This window comes from Branchiostoma floridae, chromosome 17, assembly GCF_000003815.2.
Source record: "Branchiostoma floridae strain S238N-H82 chromosome 17, Bfl_VNyyK, whole genome shotgun sequence".
NCBI lineage: Eukaryota > Metazoa > Chordata > Leptocardii > Amphioxiformes > Branchiostomatidae > Branchiostoma > Branchiostoma floridae.
In genome coordinates, this window is record NC_049995.1 from 5,442,519 (window position 1) to 5,455,134 (window position 12,616).

At 41.0% G+C, this 12,616-nt stretch overlaps 1 protein-coding gene across 4 annotated transcripts; it reads left to right on the forward strand.

Annotated features, from left to right (window-relative positions):
• Positions 1-816: 816 nt before the first annotated feature.
• On the forward strand, positions 817-11,845 carry LOC118404750 (alpha-N-acetylneuraminide alpha-2,8-sialyltransferase-like). 4 transcript variants are annotated; one of them, XM_035804074.1, is made up of 11 exons: positions 818-872; positions 5,026-5,206; positions 5,369-5,428; positions 6,245-6,418; positions 6,623-6,730; positions 7,512-7,661; positions 8,289-8,430; positions 8,796-8,908; positions 10,207-10,299; positions 10,795-11,048; positions 11,227-11,845. In XM_035804074.1, the coding sequence occupies exons 4-11, from the start codon at positions 6,276-6,278 to the stop codon at positions 11,442-11,444; spliced, it is 1,221 nt and encodes a 406-aa protein (XP_035659967.1). In that variant the 5' UTR covers positions 818-872; positions 5,026-5,206; positions 5,369-5,428; positions 6,245-6,275; the 3' UTR covers positions 11,445-11,845. The 4 variants fall into 4 exon arrangements, with proteins under 4 accessions (XP_035659968.1, XP_035659967.1, XP_035659966.1 ...); XM_035804073.1 differs by lacking the exon at positions 5,369-5,428; XM_035804076.1 differs by lacking the exon at positions 5,369-5,428 and having other exon boundaries at positions 11,256-11,845.
• Positions 11,846-12,616: the final 771 nt, after the last annotated feature.

The window sequence follows — 12,616 nt, forward strand, 5'->3', positions numbered from 1 at the left end:
GCTAAGAAGTGTGTGCTTGTGCATGTATTTTGAAGGTTTGAACCAAATTCAACTATCTTCTTCTAGTACATGATCATAGAAATTGCCTGCTCATTGACAAGCATGGGTTGTCAGACGAAGAACCCCGGTGTTGTGGAGATGCTGCAGTTGCCTGAACTCATCATTTTATGGAATACGGCGGATTTACACTTCTTTATTACTCTGTGACAGGAGGGTAACCTCCAGCGACAGAGTCTTGTGATCACTTTATGCGTTGAATACTAGTATTTGCTCCTATAACTCGTAATTCGTATGTGGTTTGGCATGTAGTCCGTACTCCGTTGCGAAATGATGCACGTTTTTTTGCGGTAGCTGTTTATCATGGTTATCATGGATGTAATAATTTCAGTTTTCACCCCTACGCCGTCCGATAAAGTGGATCAGGTCTTCGTTATGATCGCGCATTAAGCCTTGAGGTAATTGAATATCGTCTAGAAGATGTTGTCCTCGTCGGAATATGCCATCTCGTTCGGGCTTTGCGTTTCCAGTACTGAGGTTGGTTTGATATAGCATACTGTTAACATTTTGCGCGGTTAATAGTCATATGCATTCCCCTCTCCGGCGAGCTCCATCGAATCACAGGCCTTCAGTTTACCCGAGTAAGTTGATGTGATGTGTTCTGTACAAGATATGAACACCAAGTCGATCATACACCACAAAAAACATCACAACAGACATAAAACATAATTTAATAGGTCACGTTTCCCACGTCAGCGGTTGAACTTTTACCTCAAGTCGAGTGTAAAGAGCCGGTTAGACAGCGTCTACAGACATGTCGTCATTGTCGAGTGTGACACGGGCAGGTCAGCACTGCAAGCTTGAAGATCTCACAGGTGGGAATATATTTACTGTGTAGATTCTAGGTGAAGAAATGAAGGTTGTCTTCTGTCGCTGTGAACAGGGTTTGAAAAGCTTCATACCATGCAAGTTACCACACATGATGCGTAGCTATTATTGTAGAAAACATGTACCGATGTCTCCTCCTGTTTAAAACGACCAAACCTTACCCTCAGGGAATTCTTCTGGTTTTCATATTGGCTATACGCTCGAATGTTTGTCTTGTACTCATTTTAGCGTATTGGGGGGAGAATACAATAACGTTACGGTGTCAAGGTGATGTACAAATTGATGAGGTAAGACATTGTAGTCCAGCTTTGTCGCAGTATGGCTAAACATGGTAATTGTCGGGCTAGGAGAGCGATTGTAGTCAGGCTATGGTTACTTACGACGTAGTTGAGTCAGACCGTACTTCAGGCATGTACTTGGACCGAAAGTCAAGTCGTATTGGAGCTCGTTGTGTGAACTACGCGGGAGTTCGTCAGATTACGTCGCGCCTTGTCAACCTACGTCGTAGTTGGCTGAAGCACGCCGTAGCTCAGTTTTGACCGGAGTGGAAAACCATAATCGTCACACGGAGTCAGAGTCGGAGAAGCGCCAAATCTTTCCCCTTGTTAGGCAAGCGGATAGTGGGGGCAGCTGGATAATGGGGTAGGTATAAAGTTCGTGCGAGCGAGCCGTGGGGGATCGGTAGCTAGTCCTCCGTGCGCGGCCTATATCATCAGTATATGATAGGATTCTACATAACGTTATATTGTCACTCAGGGTAGTGGACAACAGATGTCCGGGTATTCGACCATCGGCACCAGCGTTAGTAGATCGTTGAATGACTTTTCTCTTTTAAAGCATATGTGCCATATGCATTATTGTCACTTTGTCCTGATATCTAGCCTTGGCTACATCATTGAATGATTAACAGCACACTTGAACCCACAAGTAACTTTGATAGCACCGTTCTGTGTTCTATTTACGTCATACCCACCTGAGAAAACCCATGTTTTGATGCGAAATGCGCCAGAAGTTGAACAAATTTGGTGCCCTCGAACAAAAAGTGTTGCAACAGCAATGTTCCAACGTCCGAATCAGGTATTCGAATTGCTAACCGTGCCGCTCGAAAAAGTTCGATTTATTCGAATGGAGCCTGTGTGATACGCCTTTCGAACCTGTGCGATACGGAAACGTACGGCCCGGTCCGGAACACCCGTATCGAACGTTTTCGCGTCACAGGTATGACATCCAGGTTATCATCCAACATGGCGTCCACGCGTGACGAAGCGGTTTTCGAACGTTCTGTGAAAACGATCTGTTGCAACTTTGTCCTGATAACTAGCCTTGGCTACATCACTTTATGATTCACAGTACGGAGATAGCCTCCTTCACCGGCCTCTCTGGGGGCATTGGCGTAAGTTGTTGGGAGGGAGGTGTTAGGTCGATTCGCGATTTTTAACTGAGAATACGCCGCGGGAAGGAAAATATGCCGCAAAAGGAATAATGCCGGGAAAGGAATATATGCCGGGAAGCTTGTACTCGCCCCCAGCGGGCCTGCGACCGTCTTTTTTTTTAATTCTCGAACACCACCCTCCCCCATACTACTAGTTTCAGATTGCCGGTCGTTTAAAAAAAACGTCCTAGTCGTAGTGACAGACACTTGTTAGAAAAAAAAAAATTACAAAACGATTTTAAGAAATAGTGTACACTGTTCTGAACGGTTTTGCACGAAACAATCAGCATATTTCTGGTACGCTTCAGGGTGGCCGTGCACTGCCCGTTGTGACATGTGAATGAACTTTATTGCTTGTCTTGTTGGTGTGAATTACTTCTCGGGGATACATTTATTGGTCTTCTGAAAGACATTCTTAATCATTAACATATAGCTAGATGGAGTTAGTCAATCAGAGGCCCCCATTTCCTATGGCTCATCAGGCCGACAAGTCACAAGTGTGCAGTTATTAGAATAACTGCACACTTACCGACCAGTACAGGCATGGCAGGGGGTGGCTTCCCGTTAGTGCGCGTTTCATTGTTTAAAGAAAACGTTTACCGTCTTAGAAAAACATTAGATTACTTACAATATGTAAAACAATAAAATATATTTTACTTAATGTCCAATTTAAACTGAATATTGAAAATAAAATTGTTTGCACACACCCCCTTTCAAGTTGAACGATCCGCAGATCATTCCTCCCGGAGGGAGGAATGATTATGAATACAGTACAGTAGAATTTTGAAAAGGATTGGCATGCCAAGACGGCAATGTTTCGAATATTTTCTGTGGAAAATTTGGATTCAAAATGCAATATGTAATCTCCCTATGTACCAAAGAAATTCTACAAAGGAATTCAAACGTATAGTAACAAGGAGTTTGCAAGTTTGTGTAGTCTATATGATAAAAGCGTTAATGACCCGCCTGTTCCTTGGTGTATATGGTGTCATAACGCCTGGTCCTTTGCTATAATCACCGAATAAAGCCACCAAGTGAGCGAAACGAACGAGGTGGTTTTATTCGGTGGTTATAGCAAAGGATCAGGCGTTATGACACCATATACACCTCGGGCGGGTCATTAACCCTTCATTATTGCCTCTGTTCATGCTGAACACTCGCAGGCCCGCTGGGGGCGAGTACAATTAAGGTCGCACAACACAGTATTTATGGGCGACCCCCGTGGACATAAGTAGGTCGGGCACAAAATAGGGTGTCGCAGTTCACGAAAAGCCGTAGAAATTTTTCTGTGCACGTCAGCGAGTCGGAAACTGTGGTGAATAGTAGAGGAATATGTAAGTTTTGAGGCCATATGAGTTGGGTTACGATGTTTGTTTGGCTGGGTAGAATTTCGCGCACGAATCTGGTTCCCGCTACTTCCGTGTGTCGGCTGCAGTATGGTGACCTCCGCTGGGGGTCATTTCAAAGTGTTCTTTCTGGGAAAACGAGCAGACAAACTTATGCTCATTTTCACATATTTTGTAGATTCTACCCTGAACTCCAACATGAATTCTTGTTCATTACTTTTGCACCCTGGTATATTTTTTTAGTCGTCGAACCACCTCACTTTGGGGTCCTCTATAGAAATCCCCATAGGCGAAAAACTGTGTTCTGCTACCACAAGCTTCCCGGCATATATTCCTTTCCCGGCATTTTTCCTTTCGTGACATATTTTTCTTCCCGGCGTATTCGATTCTCAGTTAAAAATCGCGAATCTACCTATCCACCCCCCACCCCCCAACAACTTACGCCAATGGCCACAGAGAGGCCGGTGAAGGAGGCTAGGCATTCATGACATCCCGGTTCTGTGTTGGGAGGAAAAATCTCGATATCTTCTGTACGGGATGTACTAAATTGTAGTGTGAATCGGCAAGCGGGGAAGGCAGAGATCGTTCTGATCTTTCCTCCTGATAGTTACCTAAAGACTGTCCTTTTGTGAACGGGGCTAGGTTTCCTAGGGGGTTTGGGAGGTCACGTCATGAAAGGTGATTATTATTTATTATGTAACTTGTGCCTTATGTAACATGACTCAACCGGTTGACTATCGGCTAGCGCTGTTGTCATTACCTCGGGGGGTATTGTAATCAGTTGGTGGATGGTGTAGTTGTCCTGATGTACATGTAGGCCCGCAATTCCGTAATGTGTGTCTGTGGGTGTGTTAACAAGATAATTCAAGAACGGCTGGATGGAATGATTTCATACGTGGTGTGTTGGTAGTGTGTGATGGGGCCCCCTAGCGGCTTCCCTTGGTACTGCAGCGCAACTTCCGGGTTTGCTATCTCGTGTTCTGAACAAGCTATGGTCCCGATATTTGTGTGTTAGGTAGCTCTTGTGCTCAGAAATTAAAGACATAAGTTTGGGCCTCCTAGCGTCTAGTTTTGGGACAGCAAGGGTATTTTTGTCAAAAACTTCTGTACACGATAACTCAAGAAGGGAACAACAGATTTTCATGATTTTCGGTATGTAGATACCTTAGACAATGTTGTACAAGATGGCATACTAATTATGCAAAATAGAAGTAGATTTGCATGATTTATGAGAATATTCTATCATAGCAGTTTCTTCTATGTAACTCTTGTCCTGGACGTGATATGGTCCTGACATTTGGTTGGTAGATAGCTTGCAGTGGGGCAGGTTTCAGCCCATAACATTTCATTTCGGAACTGCAGGGGCTTTTTTGGCAAGACATTCCAAGGAGGATAACTGCAGAAAGGATCGACGGATTGTCAAAGGCTAATTATAAATCGCGCTCCTAGCGGTCGGCCCCAAGATTACACCTACACACCTTTGGAAGGCGACAGAAACAGAATCCAGCGAGATATTGTGTGCACACGGACTATGAAAACTTCAGTAAGTAAAACAAAAACAAACAAAAAACAGCGTTTCAACTTTGTATTATGCATTCATGCTTTGACCACTGTTTGCTTTGACCATTTATGCCTTTACCATAGCTTTCATTAATACGTATTCAGAATGTTTGTCTTCTGTCTTTTTATCTCCATAAAAATGGAGGTATAGTTTTGGCATTCTCCTACGCAGAGGAACCACAGTCGTGTCAAAACTTCCCATAAGGTAATGCCGTTGGGGACCGGGCATTAGGAGGATGAGTTTTGGGTGTGTCTGTGTGTATGTCTGTCTGTGTGTGTGTCTGTGTGTGTGTCCGGATTTTTGTAGTGAGCATAACTCAAGAACCTCTAAATGGATTACGATGGTATTTGGTTTGTGGGTAGGTGTTGGCAAGACAAAGGTCAATGTCAATTTTGGGCCACCTGGTATATGACCTTGGTACTGCAGCAGAAATTCATTTTTTTATCTTTTGAACTGGATGTGCTATGGTCTTGATTTTTGGATGGCAGATAGCTTGTGACATAAGGGATATGTGGTGTATATTTGGTCCCCCTACCAGGTTGCTCTGGAACTGCATGGGTATTTTTGTCAAAATCTTCTAAGGTGGATAAATGAAGAAGGGAACGACAAATTTACATGATATTTGGTATGTAGGTAGCTTAGACAGGGATGCACATCATGAAGTTCAAATTATGCAAACTGACATTTAATTGGCATATTTAGTGAGGAAAATCTGTATTTGCAGTGTTTCCTTTATAGAACTCAAATAAATGCAATGTATGTAGTTTGTGGCAGGTGGAACATGATCAGATACCAATTATGCAAATAAGACCTTAATTTGCATAATTAATACAAAAGTGCCATAATTCATCGATGTGGTAAATGATTGGACAATCAACATTGTGACCAGCGTAGGTTATTTACAGGTGTACATAATTAAGCATAGATTATGCAAATGTGGAAATCATTAACATAATCAGACTATTTCATGGATATATGAGGTCTCCGAACTCTTGTTTTCTGTGTATTTCACATGTCCAGCGTCAGAGACTACCCTGGTGACGAGACAAAAATGACAAGTCACAATCCACCGCGTGTCCTGTTGCTGTTACCGCTAACACTGGTTCCATTCCTGCTGTACTACACATCGGGCCTCCTTACTCCTGGTGACATGTTGCCCTGGAAAAAACTTGAATACCGCAGAAATGCTACCAGGTGGGGCTACATAACGCACTAAAGCTGAGGGCACAAACTGCCCTACATACGTGCAGCTGCGTGCTGTCAACGTGCAAATACGTGCACTGTTTTGGGAGTACTATATATTCATTAGGGTGTACTTATTATCACAATTATGTCATGATAACTGCTTAACTGATAGAAATAAACAAGATTTCTTTCTATGAATAAAAAAAATTCCAGCTCTCTCCTCGAGCTCAAAGACGCAGACAGTGCCTACAGTGGAAGACTCGAGGGAGTTACCGGTACTGCAAACTCATCCATGGAAAAGCCTAATGCTGGGAAAACAAGGTACAGAGGAACAAGTGACACATCATTTTTATCATATGCATGTTGAGGCTATTCATAAAGCTTAGGTGAAAATCACATTAAAGCACAACGTACAACTCTCCTATTCCTACGTGATGTAAGTTTCCAAGTAGATGATGGGTTGATCGTACTTTTTGTAATGGTCAGGATCTTCTGGTATCTAGGAATATGCTAGTAGTAATAACCTATTGAGACTAGTTTCATTTCAGACTTAAGAGAATGAAATGACCTTAAGTGGTGTTACTAAAAGTTTCCCTGGATTTTAAGAGAAGACTCAATAATCTTTGTGTGTCATCATCAACTACGAAAAGTCATCATAGTAGACTTAACCCTATCCAGACCGGGGGGGAGGCTAAAAGTGCCCGCGCCAACTTTGACATCTTATAACTGCCGAACGACATGTGCTAGGACTACGAAACTTGTTTTCTTTAATACCTTTAAGTATAGCGGAAATTTCATATATAGACGATTTTAGCCTAAAATATGACATTATGACGTCATAATTACGTCATATTACGTCATAACGATACCAAACTTACAGAAAATATAAAATTTTAACTAGTACATCATTCCCTCCAAATTTGGTGATCGTAACATAAGCCGTTTTGAAAATACGAAGGGGGGGTCAAAAGAGCCCCCCCCGGTCCCAGGTATCCCAAAAAAGCCCGGTCTGAATAGGGTTAAATCACCTTGAAATGCAATCATGAAACATACTCCGAGATGTTGACATGCATGATCATTTCTTTCAAATTTGTTTTTCAAGGGCATTACAGAAATTTAGATCTTACGCTCAGCACATACCGAAGGAAGAGGTCGCTCAGAAGAAGTTCCTAGCCGACCAGGCAGCCGTACGGTCCATACCGACGGAAGCACCTGGATGGGTCTACAACAAAACAGCCGCGGATCTATTCCGGTAGGTGTCCCTTTCGCGAGTTGCCTTTTGGTATATTGCGACATCATTTAGCTTCCGCCATGTTGGCTGGTTAAGAGCGCGAGTGACGTCATGACATGTAAATAGCTGATTACTTGGATTACAAACACATGATCTTGTATCATGTAGAGTCATTTTCAAATTTCTTCATCAAATCGGGACTGCTGAGCTGCGTAAATGACTAATCTTAATGCGTGATTACTGAATGTTTTTTTTTTTCTATTTGCTTTTGGACAATGTAAGACTGCACTCAAGTTTTGTAATTCATATCAACAGTGCCACGTACACGATACAGACAGAAGGTAAATGTAGTCTTTTACCTCCCCGACCGAAGTCAGGTACCCAGTTTTACAGCTGGGCGAGGAAGGTGACCAGAAGGTCGTGTAAAGTGCCTTTCCAAAGGGCACAACGTCGGGGGCACGGCGGGGATCGAACTCAGGACCTATAGATTCCGAGCCAACTGCTCTACCAGTTACGCCACGCCCGACGCCCATGAATGTTGTACATAAGGAACTTTGTTAGGACATTATAAGCAAGACTACCTTCATCGGTTTTTTGTCTCCAAAATGGGATGAAAGTTGCATTTCATGACCCCCTTCAATTTCACAGGAACACAATCATAAGCGACAGTCGCTTTGTGAACGGGAGCTTTCTGGTCACACAGAAAAACGTGAAGACAGTCATGAAGACCTGGGGCAGGAAAACCAAGATAATCAAAGTGCCATCAGACGTCTTCAAGGGATTTCCTAAGGTAGGTTTAGAAACTTATTTTTTCCTTCCTCACTATCTTCAATCTTGACGACGACGCAAATGTCGACGTCCAAGGATATCTACAGTTTTCACAGCTGAGCGAATGTTTTCCTTGAAAACGTTCCAGTGCATGGACTCCAACTATTGGTTCATGTTGGTAACGTCTCTGTTGGGTTCCTGCAGTTGATCACTAATATGTAGTGCGCCTCCTATCCCCTACAACTTAAATGCTGCTCAGTGTCCATTGCCTTATGCTTAAGCTATGACTGCTAAAGTCAATGTAGTTATTTACATTAACATCATATTACGTATACAGACCGACTCAAACAACTTTTGACATTACTAACACGTATCTTTCCTACGCAGGAGAGTCCATTCAAGAACAAACGCTTCAATACTTGCAGTGTGGTAGGGAACGGAGGGATACTGACGGGAAGCGGCTGTGGAAAGGAGATAGACGCCTCTGAGTTTGTGTTCAGGTCAGATTCTTCTATAGAAAATTACTGGTCCAAATGTTGTATAATCTTATCCAATAGCACTGGGGATTTAAGTGGATATCTATTTATGTGAATGAAGTATTTACTTGAACCACTAAACTAAATTAGTTTTATACCAAATGACCCCTTGAGTTTTACTGTTGATGAGTATTGCCTGGTTATACTTTTGGGCATTACCTAGTTATGTTTAAAATTAATTATGAGTATTGCCTGGTTTTGTTGATGAGTATTACCTAGTTATGTTTATGAGTATTACCTGGTTATGTTGATGAGTCTTCTCGGTTATGTTGATGAGTATTACCTGGTTATGTTGATGAGTCTTCGTGGTTATGTTGATGGGTATTACCTAGCTATGTTTATGAGCATTACCTGGTAATGTTGCTAAATGTTACCTGGTTATGTTGATGAGTCTTCCTGGTTATATTGATGAGTATTACCTGGTTATGTTGATGAGTCTTCGTGGTTATGTTGATGAGTATTACCTATCTATGTTTATGAGCATTACCTGGTAGTGTTGCTAAATATTACTTGGTCATGTTGATGAGTCTTCCTGGTTATATTGATGAGTATTACCAGTTCACGTTGATGAGTCTTCCGGGTTGTATTGATGAGAATTACCTGGTTATATTCTTCTGTATTAACTGGTTATGTTGATGAGTATCGCCTGATTATGTTGATGAGTATTGCCTAGTTATGTCGATGAGTGTTACCAGTTTACGTTTATAAGTACGGCTTGGCTATGTTGATGTTGCTAAATATTACCTGGTTATGTTGATGAATATTCCTGGTTATTTTGATGAGCAATACCTTGTTATCTTGATTAGTCTACCTGGTTATATTCTTGGGTATAACCTGGCTAAGTGACGAGTACTAGTATTGCCTAGTTATGTTGATGAGTGTTACCGGTTTACGTTTATAAGTACGGCCTGGCTATGTTGATGAATATTGCCTTGTTATGTTGGTGAATATTGCCTTGTTATGTTGATGAATATTGCCTTGTTATGTTGATGAATATTGCCTGGTTATGTTGATGAGTATTACCTGGTTATTTGGATGAGCCTTCCTGGTTATTTTGGTGAGTATTCATTGTTGTGTTGATGTTTATTGCCTGATTATGTTGATGAGTGTTACCTGGTTATTTTGATGAGTATTGCCTGGTTATGTCGCTGAATTTTATCTGGTCTATTACTTGCTTGTATTGTTGACGTAGGAAACTCTTCAGTTGTGTCCTTTTGATATCCATGGATTGATTTAAATTCTTATCTTCTTATAACTGATAGGCTCAACATGGCTACGATGGACGAGAAATATTTGGAGGACATTGGAAAGAAGACCAATCTGATCACTATTAACCCCTCCATGATCAGCTACAGGTACCTTCGTTATGTCTTATAATGTTAACATTGAAAAATATGAACTGCAGTGCAGCATCTGAATTAATTATAGAGTAGGTAGGTCACCATTCGGCGGAAGACAAAACTCAGCCTAATGGCCCGGTGTACGCAATTAGCTATTGTGTTTTACTAGCAAAGTCACTTCTTCGAATTCTTGTGTGTGTGCGCGTGCGTGTGTGTGTATGTGTATCAGTTTGTGTGTGCGCGTGTGTGTGTGTAGGTGCGTGTGCGTGCGTGCGGGTGTTTGTGTGTGTGTGAGTTTGTGTGCGTGTGTGTGTGTGTGTAGGTGCGTGTGCGTGCGTGTGTGTGCTAGTGTGCGTGTGTATGTGTGTGTGCGTGTGTTTGTCTGTGTGTGTGTGTATGTCTGAGTGTGTGTGCGTGTGTGTGTGATGTGATGTAATGTGATGTGATGTGATGTGAAACTTTGCAGATTGACTAACTTTGTTTTAATGTGTTGTTTTTCAATTTTTCTAGATACACTTTGGGAAAAAAGGTAAAGACTATAAATGTTAAAGCCTTGATGTCTGACCTGTCAGTATACGGAGACAGCTACCTCTGGAGCTGGGCCTTTGAGGGTCCCGATCAGACAAAGATTGTTTTCAAAGCACAGCAAGCTCTGCAAGCCAACAGCGCCCGGGTTCAGGTTATCTTCCCATATCCAGCTCTAACAGGATCGTTCATATCTTTTTGGAGAAAGAATGGTGTAAATGGGAAGAAGGCGACGACAGGTAGGCATCGTAAGCCGTAACATACTAGTAAAATTATATTATATAAAATGCATGCATTATTGGCATTATCAATACCTTGATCAGTCAATCAGTCAATCTATTGTTCCAATTTCGACGTATTTCATTCTTATATATGTATTTGCTCCATACTTACATTCCGTTATTCATGATCATCTAGGACTGCTGCTGGTGGGTTTGGCCACACAGATGTGCGAAGAGGTGCGCTTGTACGGCTTCTGGCCCTTCCACTCCGACAGGAACAACAGACACCTGACTGAGCATTACTACGACAATGCTCTCCCCACCTACGTTCACAGGATACCTGATGAGTTCAGGCAACTGCAGCGTCTACACAACACCGGGGTTCTTCGTCTCACCACCCACAGATGTCAATGAGTGGAGAATTTTTATGATCATGTACTAGAAGTTGTTCTTACCTTCAAAATACATTCCTTAGCCTGGGTACTATCCGGAAAGTAGTTCGCACCAAATTTTGGACGCGGGCGATGGTTGGTCCCTACACATTATTACGAATGATGATGATTAGCTTTATTGCTCGACATTTGTACATTGTGCAAAGTATGGCAACGACTGTTACACAAAGTACAAAATAGGTGTGTAGAATAAGATTGAACATCCTAATTAATATAACAAGAAGGGCTAACACAAGTCTTTGATATAGTGTTACAATCGAGTTGGGCTAATCATGAGTTTCATTACTCTTTCTAATAGCAAAGCAGTCTTTAATAATAATGATGGTTATGGCAGTAATAACAATAATGATGATGGTAATGATACTAATAATACTAATACTAATAATACTAATAATACTAATACTAATAATACTAATACTTAGAATAATGATAATAATAATCCTAATAATCGTAATAATCTTAATAATCATAATAATCATAATAATTAAAACAATCAAAACAATGAAAACAATTACAATAATCACAATAATTATAATAATTATAATAATTATAATAATTATAATAATTATAATAATTATAATAATTATAATAATTATAATAATTATAATAATTATAATAATTATAATAATTATAATAATTATAATAATTATAATAATTATAATAATTATTATTGTGATATTATGATATATTATGGCTGCCTGTATGTAAAACTGCTAATATCAATTACTTGCATTTCTATAAACTGGTTTATTGATTTTAAACTCTCAAAAATTAGATGGCTGAATTGTAAGATTCATAATGCGACTTATTTAGTTATTTAATATTCACAACACCTAATAGAATACCACAATCAAATAAATAACAATCACAACGCGCCCAACATTTGGATTTTTTAACTAAATCAAATTTTACCCCCCGTCCATCTGGCGTATGAATTATGATGACTTCAGCGTATCCATTTCGCATTAGGTGCGTATGATTTGCATATGAAGTGCACAACCAAATTTTCCTTGCTGCTAATAGCTGCGTATGAGGTACGCATGTTGAGCGTTATCCGGACGCACACAACGTCTCCTGACCGCATGCCTGACGCACCTAGCTCTGATTGCATTCCAAGCGCATTTAAGGTGTGTG